The sequence below is a fragment of the Aythya fuligula genome, chromosome 20, assembly GCF_009819795.1.
Source record: "Aythya fuligula isolate bAytFul2 chromosome 20, bAytFul2.pri, whole genome shotgun sequence".
Taxonomy (NCBI): domain Eukaryota; kingdom Metazoa; phylum Chordata; class Aves; order Anseriformes; family Anatidae; genus Aythya; species Aythya fuligula.
Window position 1 is genome coordinate 3,952,398 of NC_045578.1, and position 22,628 is coordinate 3,975,025.

Genomic DNA, 22,628 nt, shown 5'->3' on the forward strand with positions numbered 1-22,628 from the left:
CCCCCGGCACAGGGGGACATTTGGAGCAGGGAGCGGGGACCCCCGGGCCGGTTGTGGAGGGGGGGGGGCCGGGCAGCGCTGTCCCGGGCCGACCCGGGCACGGTCCGGGGGGGGCCGGGGGAGGCGGGGAGGGGCGGGGAGGGCCGGGAGGAGGGGCCGGGCGGCGGCTCCGCTCCCCGAGGTGCCGGCGGAGGGCGAGCGGCGGCGGCCCCCGAGTGCGCTCCGTGCGCGGTCCCGGGAGCCCGGCGGCCGGTCCCTGCGTCCCCCCCCCTTCCTCTCCCCATCCCCGGACCCCCTTCCCCTCCCCGGGCCGTTGTTGGGGCATGGAGGCGGCGCACAGCCTGCCCGTGCTCGACGTGCTGCGCCGCTTCGGCGTGGCCGAGAGCTGCGGGCTCAGCCCCGAGCAGGTCCGGAGGAGCCGGGAGAAGTACGGCCCTAATGGTGAGCGTGGGGTGCCGTGGGGTGCGGGGTTACGGGGTGGGGTGTTGTGGGGTGCGGTGGGAGGATGCGCGGGGGGACCCCGAGGGACGCCCGGTGGTGGGCATGGGGGGCGCCGGGGGCACCGAGCGCTGTGCTAGGGCTGGGGGGAGGTTTGGGGTGGGTGTGGAGGGGGCTGGGGGGGCTCTGGGGGAAGTTTTTGTCCTGGCCGGGGTGCAGGGAGTGCCCCGAAATTGGTCCGGAGAGGGCCCGCTGCTGGCTTGATGTGGGGTGGCAGCGGGGTGGCAGTGGGGTTGCAGAAGGACGTGGGGTGGCAGCGGGGTGCCAGTGGGGTGTGGGGTGGCAGCGGGGTGGCAGCAGGACGTGGAGTGGCAGTGGGGTGGCAGCAGGGTGGCAGTGGGACACAGGGTGGCAGCAAGGTGTGGGGTGGCAGCAGGGCTTGGGTCCCTGCGTGGCCATCGGGTGCTGCTGCGGCTCCTTTTGGGCGAGCAGCGAAGGGCAGCATCTCTCTGGAAGCTCTCAGCACGACCACCAGCCTGGGGACCCACTGGGTGCCCCCAGCCCGTTGAGTGGGGACAGGGTCTTGGCTAGCACCCCAGCCCCAGGGGGTCCCATCCTGCCTGGCAGCACCAGCCCTGAGCCCCCCCAGCCGCAGGGATCAGAGCCTCCCACCCGCTGCCTGCTTTGGGGGCAGAACCCCTCAAAAGTGCCGGTCCTGATCCCAAGCTACAGTCACTCCCCAAATTCCCCCCGGCCCCAGGGCGGCCTCTGGGCTCTCCGTGCCATGGGGCAGTGTCACCTGCAGGCCTGGCTGCTGCGGGGCTCACGGTGCCTGCTCCTGTTTGCCCAAGTGAATCATCCTCCCTGAGTCAGGCTGCTCGGTGGCACCGGGCTCTCTGCCTCCAGAGAGGTGCCTCGAGCGTGTGGCGTAGGTGCCAAGCAAAGGCTTAGCGGTGGCAATAAATTTTTCTCTTTGAATTTGTTTCTTTTTCACCCCCTCACCTCCCTCAAGCAGTGGCCGTGCGCTCGCCTCCTCCATCTGCGGAGCAGCAAATTTTGCTCCAGACCACAAATTTTTTACAAAGTGGTGATTCGTGAGAGCCTCTCGCCTGGGGATGTCCCGTGGCTGTCACCTTCACGGCACAGCCCTGTGCCTGCTGCCCAGTGCAAAGTGCAGGCAGCAGCATGGGTGCAAATGTGGCGGAAGGCTTCAAAAAATAATGTCTTTTTGCGCTTTTGTGCAAATCTTGGATTTTTCTTGTGTGTGGCTCAGGTGTGACTGCTTTTGTGTTAAAATGGTGAAGAATGGGACCCTGTGTGGCTTGTTCTTTTTGTTTTAAAAGCTCATTTTTAAGCAAAGGGCCTTTTTTTCCAGCACGGTGAGGGCTTACAGGCTGTGTTCTGGCTGCAGGAGCCGGCACCTGCGCGCCCTGGGTACCCAGTCTACTGCGGGAGCAGTGTGGGGCAGCACGGTGGGCTCGAAGGTGGCTCGTATTAAATTGCATTTTAATTTAAGCTTAAATTAAATTTTGGCAGCGGAAGTGCGGGGCAGTTTGGCGTCTCGCTTGAGCTCGCACAGAGCTCAGAAGGGGGAAGAAAATTCAAATCTCGCGTCGCTTGCAGCGCGGAGCAGCCCCGCGGCTCCGGCGGGTTTCATTTTCGCACCCTCCCGGCTCACGTTCATTCATTTCCTTCCACACCTGAAATCCAACTGCCAGTGGCGGTGTGAATCACGGCCCGAAATACAGCATCTTCCGTAAAAACTTCTTCTGACATACATTGGGGAGCTGCCTTCTTCATTTTATTTTATTTTATTTCTGATTGGGTTGATGCATTTCAGAAATAAGAGCTGCAGCGAGCTGCACCATTGAGCGAGAAGCAGTGGCCTCTGGCGTGCTTTATTTAAGTGTGTGTAGGTATTTTGGGGGGCCACCTTTATTTGTGTATATGTATTTTTTTTGGGGGGGGGGCACATTCTTTAGGAGCCTAAAACTGCTTTTCAGTTCCAGCGCTCGCAGCTCCCTTTGTAGGAGGAAGCAGAGCGCAATGCTGATTATTTAATATCTCCAATTAGCGGCTTGGCAGCCGAGCAGCGCGCTATAGATTACTGGGCTTGGAGAAGATATTTCTCTGTTCGGAAGAGCTCATGTTCGAGTTTCAAATCTGTCATTGGCGCTGGCAGCGCGGCGATTTTGTTTGCCAGGGGAGCTGGAGGAGCCGCGGCGCGCTGAGGTCTCGCCGTGGCCACTGGCAAAAGGCTCCCGAGCCCTCGAGCTCCGCGCTGCAGCTGCTTTCAGGCCACCTGAAACAAGAGCTCTGCCTTCTTATTTTAGTTTTTTATTATTATTTTTTTTTATTTTATAATAGACAGGGCTGGAGGGTACGGGAGTGCCAATGTGTTTTTTTCTTTTCTTTCTGAACTTAAAAAACAAAGGCTGAATTTGCTCTGAAATGATTCCAGCTCTGCCGAGGAGTGACAGATGTAAGCCGGAGCTGCCCCGCGGCCAGCCGAGTGATTTTTCTGATTTAAATATAGCCGTGATTTCTCTTCCTAAATGGATTTCCATGTGTAAATGAGCGCACATTTCGGGCACGGTATTGCCAACGTTAATGCATATGCATAATTTTATTTGCCTCATCAGTAACCTAAATGGACTGTGAATGTCAGCGGAGTCAAGCGCCGGGATGTTTGCAGCATAGGGGCATTTATCTCTTTGCGTGCCACCTCCTCCAGCTCCAAAGCAAAATCCCTTCTGCAGTGGCGATGGCAGCGGGCAGGATCAGGCCCTTCTCCTCGGCCTTTCACCCACCCCCTGCGGGACCCCAGCGGTGCCAGGGGTGACCCCAAAACCCTGCCTGGTGGCCTCCAGAGCCTTGTGCACCCCGTTGCGAGATGCGACAGTGACGGCATTACCTGCTGGCTGTCCTAAGGGTTATTATCATTAATAGACCATTATTAAGAGCCAGCTCCAGCACCGGGGAAACACCCCGGCTGCCTCCCAGCCCAGGTTATCGCTCCAGCTCGCTCCTGACAGTTTTAAAAAAGAAAGAGAGAAATTTCTGTTTTGTGCTGAAACGTTTGAGGTGCCGGCAAGGAGGGGAAAAGCAGCATTTTCTGACTCATCTCACTCTGCTCTCTGTTCCTCTGCGCATCGCCCACCTTTTCCACCCCCGAAACACACGCTTAGCAGTCTGATTCATAAACACGCTACGTGGTTTTTTGTGTGTTTTTTTCTTTCTTTTTTTTTTTTTCTCCTCCTCCAAATCCTTTCCCTTAGGAGAAATGCTGATGCACTCAATCAGTGTGAGCACCTTCAGGGTTGTGGAGAGACCATGTAATTTTCCTAACTGGACGATAGGAAATTTGGGGTTTGAGCCCCACACCTTCCTCTGGGGTTACCCAATTCCATACCTACCTTTTTGCTGAGGAAAAAAAAAAAAAAAGTGAATAAGGAGCAACATTCAGAAAACCTCCCATCCACCCTGTCCTGCCTGGCTCCTGCAGCAGTTTAATCCATCCAGGGCGAGCAGAGGCAGGGGCAGCACTGGTGTGGAAGGGGTTTTTGTGCAGGTGCACCCACGGGCCTTGCCTTTACCTAGGGGTTTACCCTTGGGGTTTCCCCCCGAACTTCTTGCACAAGTGTTATTTCTTTAATATTTGTATTTTCCTGCTGGTTTGGGGGCTGGTCACTGCTGTGCTGCAGAGCATTGAGTGAGGAGCGGGGTGCGCTACGGCTTCCCAAAAGTGCACCCCACACACACGGATCCTCTTGTCCCAGTATTTCAGGTGTCTGTTTTAACAGAACTGAGTGATTTTGGCCCATTCGGTGCCGTTTGTGCCGTACAGCCCCAAGCCTGCTTGCTCTCCCCCCCTTGCAGCTTGGTCTGTCTGCCTGTTTCAGCCTCTTGCAGTCACCAGATCCAGTTCTGAGCCACCGAGTCACTGTTCTACAATCATCTCTCACTGCTCAGCCTTAAAAAATGTTGTTGATGTTTAGGTTGCAAGTTAGTTTAAATATTTTCACTTTTCTCCTTCCTCGAACACAAAACAATTTTGTTGCTTTGGATTTCTTTCTACCAGAGACATTTTCTCTGCCGGAGGAGCGTGCGTATCGCTGTGTTTTTCGCTTCGTGTTTTCTCTCCTGCTGCAGACCTGCTGGCGGGAGAGCAGGGCCCCGTGCAGCCGATGCAGCTCCCTGTCCTGTGGTTCGCTCTGTGCTGGCAAATCCTTGCCCTGCACACGCGTGTGGCCGGCATCACCGCTTGCACAACCACTGCTACGTGCTGCTAGCACCGGGCTTGCGGAGCCCTTTATCCACACATGTCCCCTGGGACCACACGTACATGGCATGTTGGGTGACCCCCTGTCCAGCTGGTTCTCTGCCCTGTGATGCTTTCATTCATCCGCTTCTAAAAGAATTTTTTTTTTTTTTTTTGGTGCTTTTTCATATGCTCAAACCTCTGCGGGCACCAGCTTCGATTTTTCTCCCACGTGCAGCGTTTGCAGACCTGGGTGGGATGGTGATGCCCGACCAAAATGTCTTTTATTTATTTATTTATTTATCTATCTATCTATTTTAAGGATAATTCATTGCAAACCATCAACCCAAAGCTCAGCACGGGCACACCATGCCTGTCACCCAGCTGGGTGCTGGACAGGGAGCACCCCCTCAGGGGGTCCGTGGGGCAGCACATTGAGCCCCCCAGGCACCCCATCCCCACCGACTTCTATTACTGTGTGTGTGACACGCTGTTGGTATCATGACTCACAATCTTTTTTTTTTTTTTTTTTTCTTTCCAGCATCTCAGTGCTGTAGTATCGGAGGCAGAACTTATAACAGTAACCTACATTAAGAAAAAAAAAAAAAAAAAAAAGAAACTAAAATAAAATTGCCAAGCGCCGCAGCGAAGCGTCTGCAGCGATTATCGCACTGTAAAACAGGTAGCGGGAGAAGGCTGGAAGTGCTGAGGGGCTGGAGCCAAAAAGCAATAGAGAAAATTGTGGTTACTTGAGTGTTTCCATGACGTGAGCGCGCCGCCTCCGTGGGCGTCAAACCCCGCGGGTTAACCGGCTGCAGGCAGGGCTGCTGCGATGGGCGACGGGGCGGGAGGCTCCCTGCTCCTCTTGGGATTAATGCGATTAGTGCTAATGGATATTTTCCGGGGGCTTGAAGCCGTGGTTGGGGGGGTGCTGCTCACCTTCTGCAGCCCATGGGGGAAAGGGGAGAGGGGTCGTGTCCCGAATTTTGCTCTTTTGTTGGGATTTTTGTGTGTTGAATGAATCCTCGCCGGCGATTCACCTCGTGCCTGTAGCTGGTGTTTGTGGGAACCTCCTAGCACTGAGGTCTGGCTGCTATCATCCTATGAAAGCCCTTTCTCTCTATTTATTTAATTTTATTGCCTATTTATTTCTCTGCCATTGCAGTTACCTGCAGCACCCCTGGGCTTGGGCATGTCCCCGTGGGCTGTGCGCTTGGGCGCAGTCTCCAGCACCATGCTTCTTTGGGGTGAAACGCCAGCCCCAGCCTCTCTGGGGATGTCTGAACCTCGTGCACCCCAAAACGTAGGTGCCCCTGCTGTGCTCACAGCAACTCTCCTAAAATTTAAATTTTCCAATACCTGCTGCTCGTGCAGCTGGATATGCTGATGCAGTTCACCCCATTTGATTATTTCATCCCCCCCCTGCACGCTTGGGCTGCGTTTGCAAATCACCATGGCCTTTTGGCTCAAAGATCCCCTAACGGAGGGGAAACAACCCAGGGGCAATAAAAAAAAGACCTCTTTCCTAGCCAGAGCTGCCGTGCCCGTGCCCGGCTGGGGCTCGGAGGGTGCATGCCCTGCACACTGGGGGCACCGTCGGCGCTGCAACGTTTTGGGGAGGAAATCCGCTCCTTGCTCTTGCGCCTCCCCTGCGCCCTGGGGTTCCTGTCCGTGGTGTTTTGGCATCGGGTGTTTCCTGCTATTTAGCGACCGGGTGTATTTTAAACCAGCCCTGGGGGGGGAGGCGGAGAAGGGATGGGTGTTACTGTGGGCCACAGGGCAGGGCTGCCCCTGGTACAGCCAAATATGAGGAGCTAAGGCTGGGTGATGGTTGGTTGTGGTTCCCCCTCCCCATGTTTTTATCCTGTTTTTTTCCTTTCTAAAATGCCTCAGGTGCCCCCACATCCCACTGCCATCACCCCCTTCACCCCAGCCTGTGCAGCGCTGTGCCCACCTTTTAATTTTTATTTTTTAATTGTTATTATTTCTGCTTTGGAAACTTTTTTTTTTGCACTTGTGGCTGATAAAAATCGGTTGGTTCCTTTTTGGGAGGGGTGCGTGGGCGGGAGAGATTCTCTTCTCTTCCTTAGCTGCGGGGAGCAAAGTGCAGAGCTGCGAGGAGGAACTCGGGCAGCAGTGACTCGATCCCCTCTGCCTGCCCAGGGAAGCCAAATCCCCAGGGTTTTGCCCCAAAACCATTGGCTTGGTTGCCCACGCTTACCCTTGGCCAAGCTGGACCGATGGAGCCAGCATCCGAGGTGGGGACACCCCTCATGCTGCCCGGCGCCGTTACCTGCCTGCGCTCCCTTCTTTTTTTTTTTTTTTTCCATTTTGCAACCTCCAAGTCAACAAAACGCGCTAAAATAAGGAAAATGTGGTGAGCGAGTGGAAAAAGGAAAACAGAGTTGCAGGGGAGAGGCGGCCCCGAGCCTCCCGCTCGCTCCGTGGAGGACGGCGTTCCCCAGGGCTCCGCGTGGTTTGGGTTTTGGTGCTTTTCTGCACTCCTGCATGGTTTTTCTCTTTTTCACCTCTTCTTGACACTTGTCTTCTCAACACTAAGTCTTCTTAAACTTGTTTGTTGGTACCTTCATAGGTCTCTGCGTAGGTATCTGTGTCTTTGTAGGTCCATTCCAACTGAACCAGTCTACTCTATACACATCTGTATCTGTAGATATATGTATATATCATGTACATATGTGTGTATCTATGAAAATAAAATTCCATCCCTTACATGCACACATTATACGCAATGGGAAGAAGGTCACAGAAATAAGATTAAATGGGCCCAACTCTTCCAGCAACCTGCCTCCTTGTGGGAAGGGAACGGGCTCAACTACACAGGGATGCGTGATCCCCGGAGAGTTCATCCCTGAAAGTATTAATTGCCCAGCTCATCCCTTTTTCCCATCCAGAAAGACTTTTTTTTTTCTATTCTGCACGATATATATATTTTATTTTTTCTTCTGATATAATCTAAACTCAGTGCTGTGCGTACTTTATTTTCCACGAACACCCATCCAAGGCAATCGCTGAAAATAGCTCAGAGAGCGGGGAGCAGGAAAAGCCAGCGTGTGTTTGGGGAGCGGGGTTGGCTGGGGCAAGGAGTTCTGTAAAAAAAAATAATAATAAAAAAAAATAGCAAAACATAATAATAATAATCTCTGCTGAAGTTAATTGAGTTTAAAAGCAGCTCATTAGCTGCCGTGCGGGGCAGGGCCGGTGGGCGCAGTGCTGCCTTAGCCTGGCCGTGTGTTGCCAGCCCGCCTTGCTCTGCCAGCAGATGGGAGTCGCCTCGAGATGTGAATATTCCGGCTGTCGGATTTCACAAACGCTTTCAGGAGTGGGAGGCGTTTCCTCCAGAAAACAAACAAATGGAGAACAACAAAAACAAAACCCACGCCGTACCCCCTCCGAGCCTGTGTGTATTGGGATGGGGTCAGCCCCCGGCAGCCCACAGTTTCAGCCAGGGCTTTCTCTTGATGAGGAAGGGAACAAGCAGTGTTTGGGTTGCAAAGCAATATATTTCAGGGCTTCAGGTATTTACTTAGGTTGCTGGCTTTGCTTTTGGGGGGTTACACCTTGCAAACATCCCCCCCTGGTTTGGTAGCGCTGCATCCATGCTGGTTGTGATTCAGTCCCAAGCCTGCAGTGTGCCAGAGGTCAAGCAAAAAAATGTGGAAAAGCAAATGGGTTGTTTTGGTGGGCAAGAGTGCTGCAGAGAGCCCCTTGTGAGGGGGGAAGCTTGGTCTCATTCTGCCTCTGTCCCCCTGCCCCACGCCGCAGCAGCCCCTCGCTGCGTGCTGAGCGACATCGCTCCGCCAGGAGCAAGTGCATCCAATTCTGGCTGTGCACCCTGCTCTCATTTTCCTGCCTGTTTTTCTTACCTTTGCAGCCCACTAAGCCACTTCTCCTGTTTTTTAAGAAAAAAAGCCATGAGCACGTTTCCACCCGGCTCTTCCCCAGATCTCACGGAACTCAGCTGCAAGGCAGCAGTGCAATTCCAGCACCAAATGCCCTCCCCAAGGATATTTAAAACCTGCAGGGGCTGAGCCAGCATCGTGAGGGCTCGGGCACCGCCGCCTCTGCAGCTTGGTGTGTTTGGTTTGCTAAGCTGTTATGTTAGCATTATTTAATCCTAAATGTTATTAAATTTTATGCCGCTGGGTGTTTGACTCGCTGGCTGGCTTGCAGCATGGTGTGGCAGTCCCAGAAGCGTTGCAAAGTTGGTGTTTTGCTTGCCTTGGCATGGATGGGGCTTTGGTTTCTGAACATTTGCTGTTTTGGGGAGATTTTGGCTCCCCAAAAAAAGGATTTTAGCAGAGGCATCACGCTGATGGTGATGGTGGCCAAAGGCAGAGCCCACAGGGATGGAAATCCATTTCTGTGCCAACAGAACCGACTGAGTTAAAAGCAAGCACTGGAGCATCAGGGGGAAATTCTGTGGAAAAAAAAAAAAAAAAAAAGTAGTTGTAGGGCAAAAAAAATGAAACCTGCAAGAAGAGGATCGCAGAGTGCTTCTGGGCTCGCAGGAGGCAGTGGGGCTCCCTCACCGAGCCCGTAGGTGAGGCTGAGCTGGGCAGGGGAAGCTGTGCCTGGCTGTGGGGATTGTCCCCTCAAGGTTTGGGGTGCAATCGGGTGAAAAAAAGCCCCATCTTAAGCTTTATTTTGTTCCCCTGCCTTTATTTTAATTTGTTTTATTTTTGAATGCCCCCGAAGCTGTTACTATTTAAATGCAGATTTTTAGCTTTTCCACCCAGGAGCCAGAGCTGGAAATTCTTTCCACTGCCTTGGTGCAGGAGGGAACAAAACCTGCCTTTAGCCTGCTCACATCGCCCGTCTGAGGCCAGGGCTGTGCGCTCCCTCTGCCACGCACCCCCTGTCCCCCAGGGACCAGCTGGGACCACCGGGGGGACAAGGCCACCAGGTGCAGCCCTGGGCTGGGGAGTCCCATTTCCCCATGTTTCTCCCCAAAATATCCCCAGGCATTTTTAAAGGGACTTCAGTTTTGCAAATAAGGCTGCTGGCCTGACCGGTGACTTGATTTTTCAGGGGAAATGGGTGAAATATTCTCCCCTTGTTCTCTTAGCATTGAGAGAAGGAGAATGGACTTGCATGTGGGTTTTCCGTACAAAATAATTTGCTTTCCTCCATGGAGGAGGATGCGTGGGGATTCGTGGCCCCATTGCAGGATCCCTGTGCATGATATTGGAGGGGAGCTGCCCTTTGCAGGATGCTCACAACATTTTGGGGATGAGCCATTCCCAGGAGCAAAGGAAAAGGAATTTGGGGTGGGACAGGCAGGTTTATCCTGATGCCTTCTGCTGAGCTCTTGGGTCTGTGGGGCCACCCTCGCTGCTTGAACCATCACCCTGCCCTGAACACTTCCTTATTTAGTTATTTATTTTCCTTATTTTGGGGCTGCCATCGCCCCTCCAGGCAGGATGCCGGGATCCTGCAGAGCTCGGCGACGCTGCCGGAGCAGCGATCCCGGGGTGTTTGCCGTGGGAGGGGTGTTCATCCCTTGGCCCTTTTATCTCGGTGCCTGCTCCACCAGGCGGGTGCTGGGGGTGCAGGAGGCAGGTGCGGTGCGGTAGGCAAATCAGGCTCCCCCCGGCACGGCGCACCCAGGGCTTTGCTTACAGGGAGGGGGGGAGAACGGGTGGCAAAGCTTTTGGGGCTGTCCCCGTGGGGAGGGTGGCACCTGGGAGCAGGCTGGGTGGTGTTACGTGCTCGGGAGGCTCCAGCACGAAGCTGCACGTGAAAGGAAAGCCGAATGGGGTAACTCCGCGTTGTCCCCTGCGAGCATCGCACCATCAGCCTCCGGGTGCTTGTCATCCATGATAACGCTGCCACAACGCATCAGCCTCCAAACACGTCGCTTTGTGCTCTTGCAACTCAAGGGTGGTGGTGAAAAAGCACCTGAGCACCCGTCCCCAGGTGGGATTCCCACCGAGCAGGGGATGGGGAAACCCAGCAGAGGGGTTTGGGGGCTGCAAAACCCCGCACGGTGCCGGCCGCCACCGGGGCAGGGAGCGGGGCCTTGTGGTGCTGCTGGAAATAACAATTTGTTCTGCGGGGTGAAGGATCCCAGAGCAAGTCCTGCTTTGTGTCACTGGGGGAGGCTGCTGTCCCAGCTGGGGATGTTTTATTTTATTTTATTTTATTTTTTTTTTTTTTTTTTTTTTACTCTTTATACCACTTTTTTCCTGCCTGTTGGCGAAGTCTGGGAATTGGATGCATCGCTTGTTTTACCCCTCCATTTCCCCTTCACCGCATATGGAAAAATAAATTAGAGGAAGGGGAAAAAAAAAAAAAAGAGTTTACAGCATAGAAATACGGCCTGAAGGAAGTTTTGGAGCAGAGGGTGGGGGTGATGCTGGTCCTTAGTCCCAGGCTGGGTGCTGTGCTTCTTTGTGGAGGGCGAGCCAGGTCCTGGTCCCACCTGGTCCCTGTTGCCTGTGGGGGGATGCACGGTGCTCACATTGCCTGGCTTTGGGACATCACCCTTCCCTCCCTGCTCAGTAGCAGGCTTGTTTCCCATAAAGGAAATCTGACTTTATTCTGGGGAAGCTACTGAAATGTTGGGAAAAAGGTGTTCAGATGCTCACTGTCAGGGATCACGCTCCGGGTCTGAGCGTGCACCTGAAACGTTTCCTTGCAGTGCCTCCCGTGCCACCCTGCCGTGTTTTATTTGTTTGCTCTGACCCGGAAAACAGGGCCGGATCTCCCCGAGGGTGCTCAGCTGGCACTGCGCTGCCAGCAGGTGGTACCTGGGCTGCTTTGCCTCGCTGTCACCTGCTCACCGTGCCCTCCACGTCACCAGTGCCAGCCCTGCTGCGCTGTTTGAGCTGGCAGGAGCTGGCGATACCGGCCCCCTGCCCGCCCCACCTCTGCCTCGTGCCTGCCCTTGGAGCATCCCACACCCATATAGTCTGGCAGCGGGGATTCCCATTTCAGCCCGTCTGCACTCACTGTGCTGTCCCACAGGACTCGTGGATTTGGGTTTTTGCTGCTCTGCATTGGGTTTTGTAGTGACACGGCAGCACTGTGGCCACGGCATGGCACCGGCTGCGCTGCGCTGCCTGGTACCACGGGGCTGACCCAATAAAACCTGGGGTTTGGAGAGCAGGGCGAATCCTCTTATTTCTAGTGGGGTGCTGGAACTGAGAGAAGGGGGCTTCAACCCCAAATTTTCTCATTTTCAGGTGGTTTTAGGTGGATGCAGACCCAGAAATGTCAGTGCATTATGGCTTTTGGCCCTTTTTTGCAGGGTGCAAAGTGGGTGCTGAGCTATCATGTGAAGGGAGGTGGAAAGGGGCACCACCCAGAGGAGGTTTGCCTAGTTCCCAGTATGCTCAAAATCAGCTTTTTGGGGGGGGGAAGTAGCTGCAACAGCACTGCTGCTGGTTGGGGTTTGGTGGCAGCAGTGTCATTGTGTCACCCTGGCGGCGATGAGACCCGTGCTGCCGGCGGGGTGTTGGCTTCCTCCTGAGTTCACGGTAACCCATTTTCCTGCCCCCTCCGCAGAGCTCATGCAAAGTCCCTGCTCTGCAAACAGCCTCGCCGCGACTCCTCATGCAAACGATGCCCAGGAGAGGCACAACGGGCCGGCGGCATTACGCACGGCTGCTCGGGGTGCAACGTCACCACGGGGTGCCACGGCGGAGCTGGGACCTGGCTGAGCACCAGGTGCCCCTTTGTTTGTCACCTTGCGTGGTCGCACCCCTAAAAACCCAGCCTGGATGGGGAAAACCGCCCCGGGTGCCCCCTGCCCTTCATTTTGGGGTTGGGGAGAGGAAGCTGCGGGCGGGGAGGAAGCTGCTTGCAAAAGGGAGAAGAGCAGCTTTCCTTCTGGTGCTCTGTAGAACAAGCCAAAATGGTGAAACCCTTCCAAGAATTTCATTTTTTTTCACTGTGAGAATAACCATGAGTGTTACGCTGAGGTCTGTGCCCTCCTCATGGTGGCAGGGCTTTGGAGCATCGTTATTTAGGATTTTTGAAGGGACTTGGGCTTAAAAAAACTCCCAGTGAGTGCCTCTGCCAGCAGTTGAGGGGTGAACACGCAGGGTGCTTGTTTTCACCGTTTTGCTCAGTGAAGGTTGCTGGGGCTTTTTGTTGTGTGCTTCTTTTTTTTTTTTTTTTTTTTTTTTTTTTTCCTTTCTCATTTCTCTGAATGAAAATAGAGGGTGGAAAACAGCCGAGCTGGTTTCGCTTCCTGCTCTCACACGTAGGGCTCTGCACGGGGGGCTTGGGGTGGCCGGAGGCACCCCACATCTGCCCTCATCCCCCTATTCCCTTAAAAACCCAAGGAGCTGGAGGAACGCCTTGGTTTGCTAGACAGCTGCAGGTATCTTATTGATATAGGGTAAGGCAAACCCTTACTGGACAGGTGGGCTGTGACGGGTGCATGGAGCTATTGGGGTGTTTTGGTGCCGTTTTGGGCTCGGCTTGCTGGGAGCAGTGTGGCAGGAGCATGGCTTGGACCAGCACAGCATCGGCTTTGGATTTCCTTCCCAGCGTGTTGCAGGCTGTGAAATACAAGGGGCTAATAGGAAACATGGTGGGAAAGTTACAGGCCCCGGCAGGTCCCTACTGCTCCCTGGCAGTGCGTTTTATGGGATGTTCAGAGCTTTCTGCCCCAGGATTGGAGAGGGCAGCTCCCGAGGGTGCTGGGCTCTTTGGAGGCGAGCGTTTTTAGGCAGGCTGAGCGCAGGGATGGATGCTGCCGCGCCCCGGCTGCAGCAGGGAAATGACATTTCCTGGCACGGGGAGCACCCGGCGCTGCCTGCCTGATGTCAGGCGTTGAAGTCTGATCACAAGCAGCCTTCCTGTGGCAATATGTGCAGCACGAGCTGCGTTTGGGGTACTTGGTGAACTGCTGGGGTATAAGGGATTGCTACGCTGTTCCCAAATTAATATATTTTTTTTTTCTCTTCTCATTTTTTTTCCCTTTCTGCTGGTTGGGGTATGGATGGCAACCCCCAGAGCTCCCTGCAGAAGAAGGTAAGTGGGGGTGTGTGCCCCGAGGTGTGGGTGGGACGGGGGGATGAAAGCTGGGGATGAGGCTGCTGGAGGAAGGGGAGTGTGCGGGGTCATCTCTTCTAATCTCAATTTTAATCCCAGAGACAGCTGGGCTGAGAACAGGGCCTTCCTCTGACGGAAAGGCTACCAGGTGGGAGTAGGAACACAGAGGATTTGGTTTCTTTAGTTAAAAACAAGTGTAGTAGAAACAGGGCAATGCCAGAAAGGAAGGCATTTCGTATTAGAGAGAAAAATCCCTCACTGCTGCAGGTGGAGCTGGTGATGCCAACTGCAGATTCAGGACATGAATGTTTACTCTCATTTGATTCAATGCTGCCCCTGGCACTGGGTGTCCCCTGCAGTGCCCGGAGCAGCGATGCTGCAGGCTCTGTGGGCCCTACTGGCCTCCAAATTCCCTGCCTTCTGGGGCATTTTGGGCACCAACGGTGCTTGAGCTTATGTGTTTTCCCCCTAGGAAAGTCCCTCTGGGAGCTGGTGCTGGAGCAGTTCGAAGATCTCCTGGTTCGCATCCTCCTGATGGCCGCTTTCCTCTCCTTCGTGAGTACCGCGGGCGGGCTGTGGCACCCCTGGGTGCTGGTGGGAGCTGGGGTGAGGGGGGCTTAAAAGGTGCCGTGTTTAAACAGAGCATCGCATTTCAGGTCAGCACTGGTGAAATAGGACGGGGTTGTTTATTTTTAGGGGGAATAAAGAGGCCAGAGGGATGCACGTGAAGGATGGAGGGGATGTGGTTGTGCCGGGCACAGCGGTCGTAGCGATGGCACCGCACGTGCATAGGTGAGGCTGGAGGACTTCCCAGCACTGCTGAGCCATCCAACAGCGATATCCCACAGCTCTCTAGCCTTCCTTACATTTCCCTAAGACCCTAAGGCAGAAAGGGGCCCAGGGGCACGGTTCCATCAGCTGATCCCAGCGTTGCTGCTTAAAGTTAATGCCAATAGCGTGAATTAAATTAGAAGCCCTGGAGTCATCTGCGTGCCTTGAAGCTTTGCCACTGCCAGATTCTTCTGCCGCAGTTTAATGATATCTTGGCAGCCTTGACTCCTTTCATTCAAGTAATCCGTGCTGAAAAATTCATGTCAAGCTGTTGAAGAAGGCACAGCTGGATGGTTTCTCTCAGTTCCTTTGGAAGATGCTCTGTCCCCACCCATTCATTCAGCTTGGGACTTCTGACACGACCTAGAGCCCAACTAAATAACACCAAGGATGGGCAGGGGAGATCTAGAGATGACTCCTAGTCCAAGGGAAGCGTCAGAGCTACCCATCCTGTTGCTCACTGAGTGTCTTTCAAAACTTCTGATGGGGATCTCCGATGGTGGAGACCTGACAGAGGTGGATCGAGCCCTTCGCTACCCTGGCAGTAATCACACCTGGCTCTGCCGCGCTGCCTGCTGAGCCCTGGCACTATTTCCTGCCTCAGACCTGGGCAAGGAGATCCCGTTGTGTGTTTCCAGCTGCAGAGCAGACCGTGTTCTTCTGGAGGCTGCTGTCGTGCCCCCCTGGGGCTACCAGAAGACTGCGGTGCTGGGGTTGTAGGGCTGGGGCTTGGGGACAGAGCCCCAGTCGGAGTGGGTTGGGAAGGGGCTGCCAGGGGACAGTGAGATGGGCCCAGAACTTTTTCATGTGATCTGTCTGTATTGTCTGACCCTAATTTGATGAGCAATATGGGTTGTGTGTGTTCTCATTGTTGGCTCAGAACATGCATCAGCCCTTTTTCCTGAATTTCCTAGGCTGAGGGAAGCATTTTGATTTCCCCATTTGTCAGCCCGTGTGAATCTGTGACGCATTCACTGATGTTTTTCAGGATTTCAGCCTTCTCCCCTTACTTTGTTAGCACTGTGCTAAATGTTTTCATTGATTTAGGCCCAAAGAGCCTCTTTTGGTGTCCCTTCGCTGCTTCTAATTCTTCCCGATTTCTTTTCAACACTACTTTTCATCGAGCGCAACGTGTGCTGTGCCTCTGCGTGCATGGAGGTTAAATAGTTAGGGAAAACCACTTCCCTTTGCATCTTTTCTTTGGGAGCTTTGGAAAGTAAGGACTGGCAGCACAAAAACATCCCAAGGTGTGTGTGCAGCACCTGCCTTGGAGCCTGGCCATGACTCGGTAGCCGTCGCTGTGCTGCTGGGGTCAGGTAGGACGGCGCCTTTTCTCTGGCAAAAAATGGTGATGCAGGATGGAGAGCGGGTTTTGAGGGCAGGAGAGAAGGCAAAGAGTCTGCAGAGATGTCTGTCCACGGGGCAATTGCGAGTGCTCAGGGAATATCTGTATCTATCTGGCAAGCAAACACCAGGTGGCCCCCAGGGAGAGCACGAGAGGAGGAAGAGGAGGGAAGGAGGCAAAGCTCGGCTGCGAAGTAACCCCCTGGTCTTGCCATGAGGAGGCATTGGGTGGGTGGTGAGAGGTGAGGGCAGCAGCACGGATACGTGAAGTGAGCCCCGAAATTCCCCGTGCTGTGTTCAGGTGCTGCCAGCAGCGATGGGCACCGGGCTGATGCACGTGCCGAGGCCAGGAGGGGCTGGGAGCATTTCCAGCCCTCTGTGGCTTCTCTCCTGGGAGTAATGTCTCCCTTCTGAAGCCCTTCTGCTGCTGCGTGGAGGCATTCAGATTTTGGATACGAAATGAAAATCCAATCTGTTGTTTAATTTTTATTTTTTTTATTCTTCCTCTGGCCTGGCAGCGTTTCGGCTGCTCGCGTGGGAGCTGCCTCTTGCTGCTGCTCGCGTCCTTCCTGTCCTGCTGGCATGGCCAGGAGGGTTCGGGCATCCCAGGACAGATTCAAGGGGCAGGGCTATGGCCAGACACGATGCATGGGGTACAGCTTTCCTTTAAACCTCTGCTTTTGGGAATGTCACCAGGAGCAGCTTCTGGTAGCGTTCAGCCCCACGGCAGCACACGGTGCTGTCACTTGTCCCCAGGCGCTGCCTTCTCCAGCAGCACGGCTTCAGCAGGGCTCTTCCCCCACCTCTTCTGAGGGAGATGCTCCCAGCCTCACTACCTCCACCCTGAGCATCCTTTTTTTGGCTGATTTTAGTCCTTTTTTTTGTGGTGCCCGAGCATTGCTCCCCATGAGCTGAACTGGGGAGTGGTTCCTGGTGGGGCTGTGCCTGGATGAGGTTGCAGTGCTTCCTTTGCTGTGAAATCTGCTCATGGAAACCTCTCCCCAGGGGTTGCCGTTAGCTCGGTTTTGCTCTCAATTTACCTTGGGAGCAGCTCAGTGGGGAGATGTTTCCCACCAAGCTGCTGTAGGAATATGTGGGGTTTGGGTTCTGCCACCTAAGGCAGTGGGATGACAGAACGTGTCTCGTGTCTCCTCCTTTTGGCTAACTTAGCAACCAGCTGACCCATTCCATTTTAATAATTTAATTTATTTATGTATATTTAATTAAAAAAAATAGGCAATTCTTTTAAGCTTCTCAGGAAAGGGAGGCCATGGTACTGTCTCTGCTGGAGGAAGAGCTGAAATGCTCACCCTCTCCTCGGCATGTGCATGGAGGAGAGGCACAGAACCGAGATTTTTTCTAGGTGAATATGAGAAGATGCTTTTACAATTCCCAAACAATGAATCCCTGGCAGCGAAACACTGGAGCTAATGGGGCACAAGGGACATGGGGAGGTTTCCCAAATCCCCTCGAGGTTGTGCAGGGATGTGTTTGGGCTAACCTCTGCAGTGACACATTGCAGTGCGCCCTTCAGATGTCACCACCAGTGGTGTTTCTCCCGTGGGGCTGTGATTGAGCCCAGAGCGGGGGCAGCGCTGGTGCTGGCAGCACGAACTGTCTCCTGCTGGACTAAGTCGTGCGACACTTATTTCGGGATCCCACCTCATGTAGTCATGACATTTTGAATAAAGGTTTTAGTGCCGGCATTGTACGTCCCACTGGTCTGAAAGCACTGGGTGGTAGGGCACCCAGCTGGTAGGGCACACATGGGAAAAGTGAACGGCGGGGGTAGGACTTGTGGGGAGGTAAGGAGGGAGGCTGGACCCCTGAAAGATAAAAATACATTCCCACAATAGCACATGGTGACATATTTGCTGGTGATCTGCTCGATGGCTGAGTCTCCTGGCGTGGCTCAGCTCTCAGAGCACACACACAGCCCCATGGCAAAGGTTTTTGTGCTGGTGCTCGCTGCAGCAGAGCAGCCTGGTGGCGTTGTATTGACACAGCAGGGGTTGACAAGCAGTTAAATGGAGTGAAAATGTTGGTGTGTGCACGCTTCATGTCTCTTACCTTGGGTCTTAGTGGGATGATCTCACCAGTAAGGAGCTGCAGGGTCGGTCCCTGCCATGTGTTAGCTGCCTTTTCTGCGTATCTCTTAAAACGTTGGTGCTTGTTCTTTCAACTGCTCTGCTCTCCTCTTCTCCTGCTACCAGATCCTGGCCTGGTTTGAAGAAGGAGAGGAGAGCATGACGGCCTTCGTGGAGCCCATCGTCATCATCATGATCCTGATCGCCAACGCCGTGGTGGGCGTGTGGCAGGTAAGGGACAGCCCCGTGTCTCTCTGCTCTGTGTGGGGGATTATTTATCCACACCTTATCGGAAGTGGGGCTCCTGGAGGCGATAAAGTACGTTGCTGGCTGGTGAAAAATACATCTAGGTGGGAAATACTGCTTCCCAAACCAAGAGTGAGAAAACCAGACCCAAAGATCCAGGTGGTGTCCAGGAACTGTTGTGATTTAACCCAGCAGAGATCATTTCAGAGCAAGCAGGGGCAGCTCGGGAAGGCATAGCATGTTTCCCAGCCATGGTGCCAATGGGTTCTGAAGGTGGGGTTGGGGTCGGGGTGCACCCATCTCTGCAGCTTGAAGGAGCCTCCCCGCTTTGACGGCCCCCCTGCTGCAGCTCTGCTCCTCTGCTTCTTGCAGGAGAGGAACGCCGAGAGCGCCATCGAGGCCTTGAAGGAGTACGAGCCCGAGATGGGGAAGGTGATCCGCGCTGACCGCAGCGGGGTGCAGAGGATCCGCGCCCGGGACATTGTCCCCGGGGACATCGTGGAGGTGGCAGGTAGGGCTCCGTCACCCAGCGGCACGGAGGGGAGGGAGCTGGGGATGGGATGGGGACACTGGCCGGGGGATGATGGCACCCTGTGCCCCGTGGCTCCTTGTCATAGCAGGGTGAGAGCAGCAGCACTGGGGTGCATGCCCTTGGGAGAAACGGGGTGGCCCAGCTGCCAAGTCCCCTTGGTTTTGCACACTTGAAGTTTTAGTCGCTGCTGTCAAATCCAGCTACACATTTGGGCCAAAATCAGGGCTTATCAACCTGCCAGGGCTTCACCCCATCTGTAGGGTGCGTATTGATTAAAGAGCAGCAACAAAGAGGGGGTTTCAGGCACAGGTGCTGTGTCTCAGGGAGGCTTCTGGGAAAAGAGACTTCCCCCCGCGTTGCCCATCAAGCTTATCATCTGGATTTTGACATGGCAGGACCCCTCTGGCTCTCCTGTCTGGGCTTTGCCCTTGGTTAAGGGTGCCTCAGCGTCTCCTACCTGCCCCACCAGTTAGGAAGCGATGCGTTCCAGTTATCCTCCGTTGTTTGTGTGTTAAACTATGCTGTAAACCCCCAGAGCCCCTGTATTAATCCTCCCCTTTCCTCCTCGTGGCCCTGCTAGTGGAAACAAGCTGCAATCCCTCCCGCCCCGAGCCAGCGCGTTGTTATTTATGTCTTCCAGTTGTGCTTCAGCTGGAAGATGCACATAAAAACTGTGCGGAGGCTGGAGTGGAGCAGCGCCTCCAGCCACGGGCTCCAGCTGCTGACCTGGCCTCAGGGTCTGAAAAAGCTCTGAGGGACACGGGACAGACCTGTGGCACCTGGGGACTGGCTCCGGGTGTCTCTCACAAGCTTTCCCAGGCCCAATTTCTTCCTGTTCACCAAGACAGGGGAGAAATAACACTGCAAACAGCACAGGGACCTGCACCCGCCTGCCCGCTACAGGACAGCTTAAATTCAACCCTGCCACCTCGCCCCAAATCAGGGGCTGGCTGCCTACCCATCAGCTGCTGAACATTTCTTTTTGATGGCACTGTCTGGGTCATGACTGGGAGGGAAAGAGCTGAGCTGGCCTCTGGAGGGGGTTGCTGATTAATAGCAAATTAATTGGCAAGTTTTGGTTTTAGCAGGTTTATAGCACGGGGCAAGGAGGCTGACAGGCTGCCTGGTGGGAGAGGTGGGTAGGTATTCCTGCCCACCAGGGACACAAGATGCTCTGCTCCTAACCATGGCCACGAATTCCAGATAGATTTGTGCCAATGATGTGCCCATACATCCCCAGACACAGGTGTGTGGTGTGTGCACGCAGGGGAGGCTTTCCTGGCTGCAGGGGACAGACAGCTGGCAAAGCTGGAAACTAAGACAAGCAGGGCTGGGCAGTGGCAAGGAGGCTTTCTTGGTTTGAAAAACTGGCAATTAATTTAAAACAAGTCAACTTAGCCCATAATAAGCCAATTGAAGCAAGTCGTTGTGCAGGCAGCTGCAGATGGGTTAAACTCATCACAGCTGAACAGCATTTAAAGAAACCAGTGTTTGCTGCTGTTTTCTTCCCGTTCCCTTGGCTTTCAGCATGGCACATCTCTGCTAATCCCCCAGACAGCAGCTGCTGGGTTGGTACAGGGTGCCTGGTGTACCGTGCAAGGTTTTCATTCTACCTGCCCTGGAGTTGGAGCTACCCCTATAGCTTGACACAGTCTCCTGAGATGCCGTCAGCAGATTATTAGCCTGCACATCCAGCTCAGGTTTTGCAAACCCTCTCTGCCCTTCCCACGGGGGAGGACGAGCCCTTTGCCCCTTTTGAGTGGCTCTGGCTCCCTCAAGCATCTCCAAAGCCTGCGCCTGATGGGTCTGGGGGAGTCTGCAGGTCCCCGTTTGGCATCCAAAAGTGTGGGGATGCAGCTGGGATAAACAGCTGCAGCATGGAGCGGCGCCAGGGCAGCCCGGCCCTGAGCTCGGCAGGGTTTATGAGCCCCGTGAGGAGCTGCTCCTTGAAATCCAGGACCGGAGCCGTTCGCTTGTGGCCAGGCGCTGCGCGGTGTGATGTAAGTCCTTGCGAGCAAGGGCTCTGCTGACCTCAGTGTTTCCGAAAAGCAGTTGCGTTCAGGCGATAAGGGAGCACGAGGAAGAGCCGTGACATGCCAAGAAGCCGGGAGGAGGAAACCCAGCAGGAAAAGCAGTTTTCAACACTTTTTTTTTTTTTTGGTTTTGTTTTGTTTGCTAACGTGTGCTTCGGTGGGCAGCAAACAATGGCTGTCAGGCGGCCAGGCTGCTTTCACCCGCGACCGCCGTGCCGGGGAACCCACGGGCGGCTGTTTGTCTTGGCCTCAAAAGGTTCTGGAGAGCTGCTGGCCGGGCTGGTGCCTCTGCAGCACCTCCAGGGCCTCGCCGTGCCCCTTCCTGGCCTCTGACTGAGCTGTCCTGCTCTTTTCCTTGCAGTCGGTGACAAGGTGCCAGCAGACATCCGCATCATCGAAATCCGCTCCACCACACTGCGGGTCGACCAGTCCATCCTCACAGGTGTGTTGGGGTGGGTGCTGAAGGCACTTTGCCCCCCCCATCCTCTGCCAAGAGCAAATTTTGGGGGCTGACGCTGAACTGAGCGCTTTGCTGGGGTGAGAAACAAGTGGAAGAAGAAGATTTGGGGCTTGGGGAGGACTCAGCACCTCACCTAAAGCTAAATGCAAAGCGAGGGGGGTTCCCAGGTGTTCCCATGCGCTGCTTAACCAGGGGTTCCCAGCCCCCCCGTGCAGCCATCCCATGAGAGCCGTTGGTGCATGAGACCTCATGACATTAGGGAGATGTGACACCACTGGGCTTTCTTTTAATTACATTATCTTTGTGATAAGCAGTGGAAAAGCCCTTAAAGCTGATAACCCATAATATTTCAAAAATTATCAAGCGTGTCATTATAAAGGCTCCTCTCTCAGTCCTTAGCTCCTAATCCTGGAGATAAAGAGGTCGTTGTTCCGCAGCCCCCATCTTCAGAGCACTCTGCCATCCCCATGGTGGATTTTCTGATGATTTTGTGGCCAAGTGTTGCTGTGGGGGTTGTGATGGAGGCGTTGAGCAGCTCATCTCCCCGCTTTTGTCTCGGCAGGGGAGTCCATGTCGGTGATCAAACACGCGGACCCCATCCCCGACCTGCGTGCTGTCAACCAGGACAAGAAGAACATGCTGTTCTCTGTAAGTCACTGCCTCACTTGTGGTTTTGCAAAGAGATGATGGGCAAAGAGCCCCATGGACACAGGAGGTCTCTGGGCTGGGGGCAGTAGAAGCTGCATGTGCTAGAACCAGATCCATAGAAAAGGTCCCGAATCCATAAAAATGGGGACCTGCTTCCACAGGACTTCATTTGGGTTGTGGCATGTGGTTCCCTGAAACACCTTGAGCACTCTCAGCTGTTTTTTCATCTTGTAGGGTGTATTATTAGGGTATATTACCCTAAGAAGGTTTATTGTATGTAGGGTGTATTATTAGGGTATATTACCCTAAGAAGGAGAGAAGGTTTGTGCTTGAACCTGAGGCTGTTGCAGGTTTGGGTCTCCTCCTTGCTCATGCCCCTTGGACAGAAGTCAAGCGTGGGAGGGATGAGAGTGCTCTCAGGAGTCACCTGCTGCTTCGGGGTGTTTTTTTGTAGAGTCCCAAACAGCCATGAACCACGTGAAATAGAAACTCCTCCTGGCATGGACTGGGAAATGGGCAGGTTGCCCTGGGTGCTTTGGGGTTCCTGAAGAGCTGGATTCCCCCTTGCTTCGTGCTGGCGGGACTCATGCCATTCAACGTAAATCATCCAGACTCATTATGGCTGAAAGAAATAAGGAGATGAAGTTCACTCCTCTGTAACTGAGTAATGTCAGGGACTGTGTGTGGGTTTAGGACGGACAAAGATTTGTCCCACGTTTTAGCA

General features: G+C 54.2%; 1 protein-coding gene across 1 annotated transcript in view; it reads left to right on the plus strand.

The window, feature by feature from the left end:
- Positions 1 to 323: 323 nt before the first annotated feature.
- ATP2A3 (ATPase sarcoplasmic/endoplasmic reticulum Ca2+ transporting 3) overlaps positions 324 to 22,628 on the plus strand; it is a 42,965-nt gene continuing 20,660 nt past the window's right edge. The window contains exons 1-7 of the mRNA XM_032200645.1: positions 324 to 441; positions 13,685 to 13,702; positions 14,196 to 14,278; positions 18,112 to 18,216; positions 18,604 to 18,742; positions 21,158 to 21,238; positions 21,819 to 21,904. Coding sequence (XP_032056536.1) covers positions 324 to 441; positions 13,685 to 13,702; positions 14,196 to 14,278; positions 18,112 to 18,216; positions 18,604 to 18,742; positions 21,158 to 21,238; positions 21,819 to 21,904 — 630 coding nt within the window. The remainder of the gene's footprint in view (positions 442 to 13,684; positions 13,703 to 14,195; positions 14,279 to 18,111; positions 18,217 to 18,603; positions 18,743 to 21,157; positions 21,239 to 21,818; positions 21,905 to 22,628) is intronic.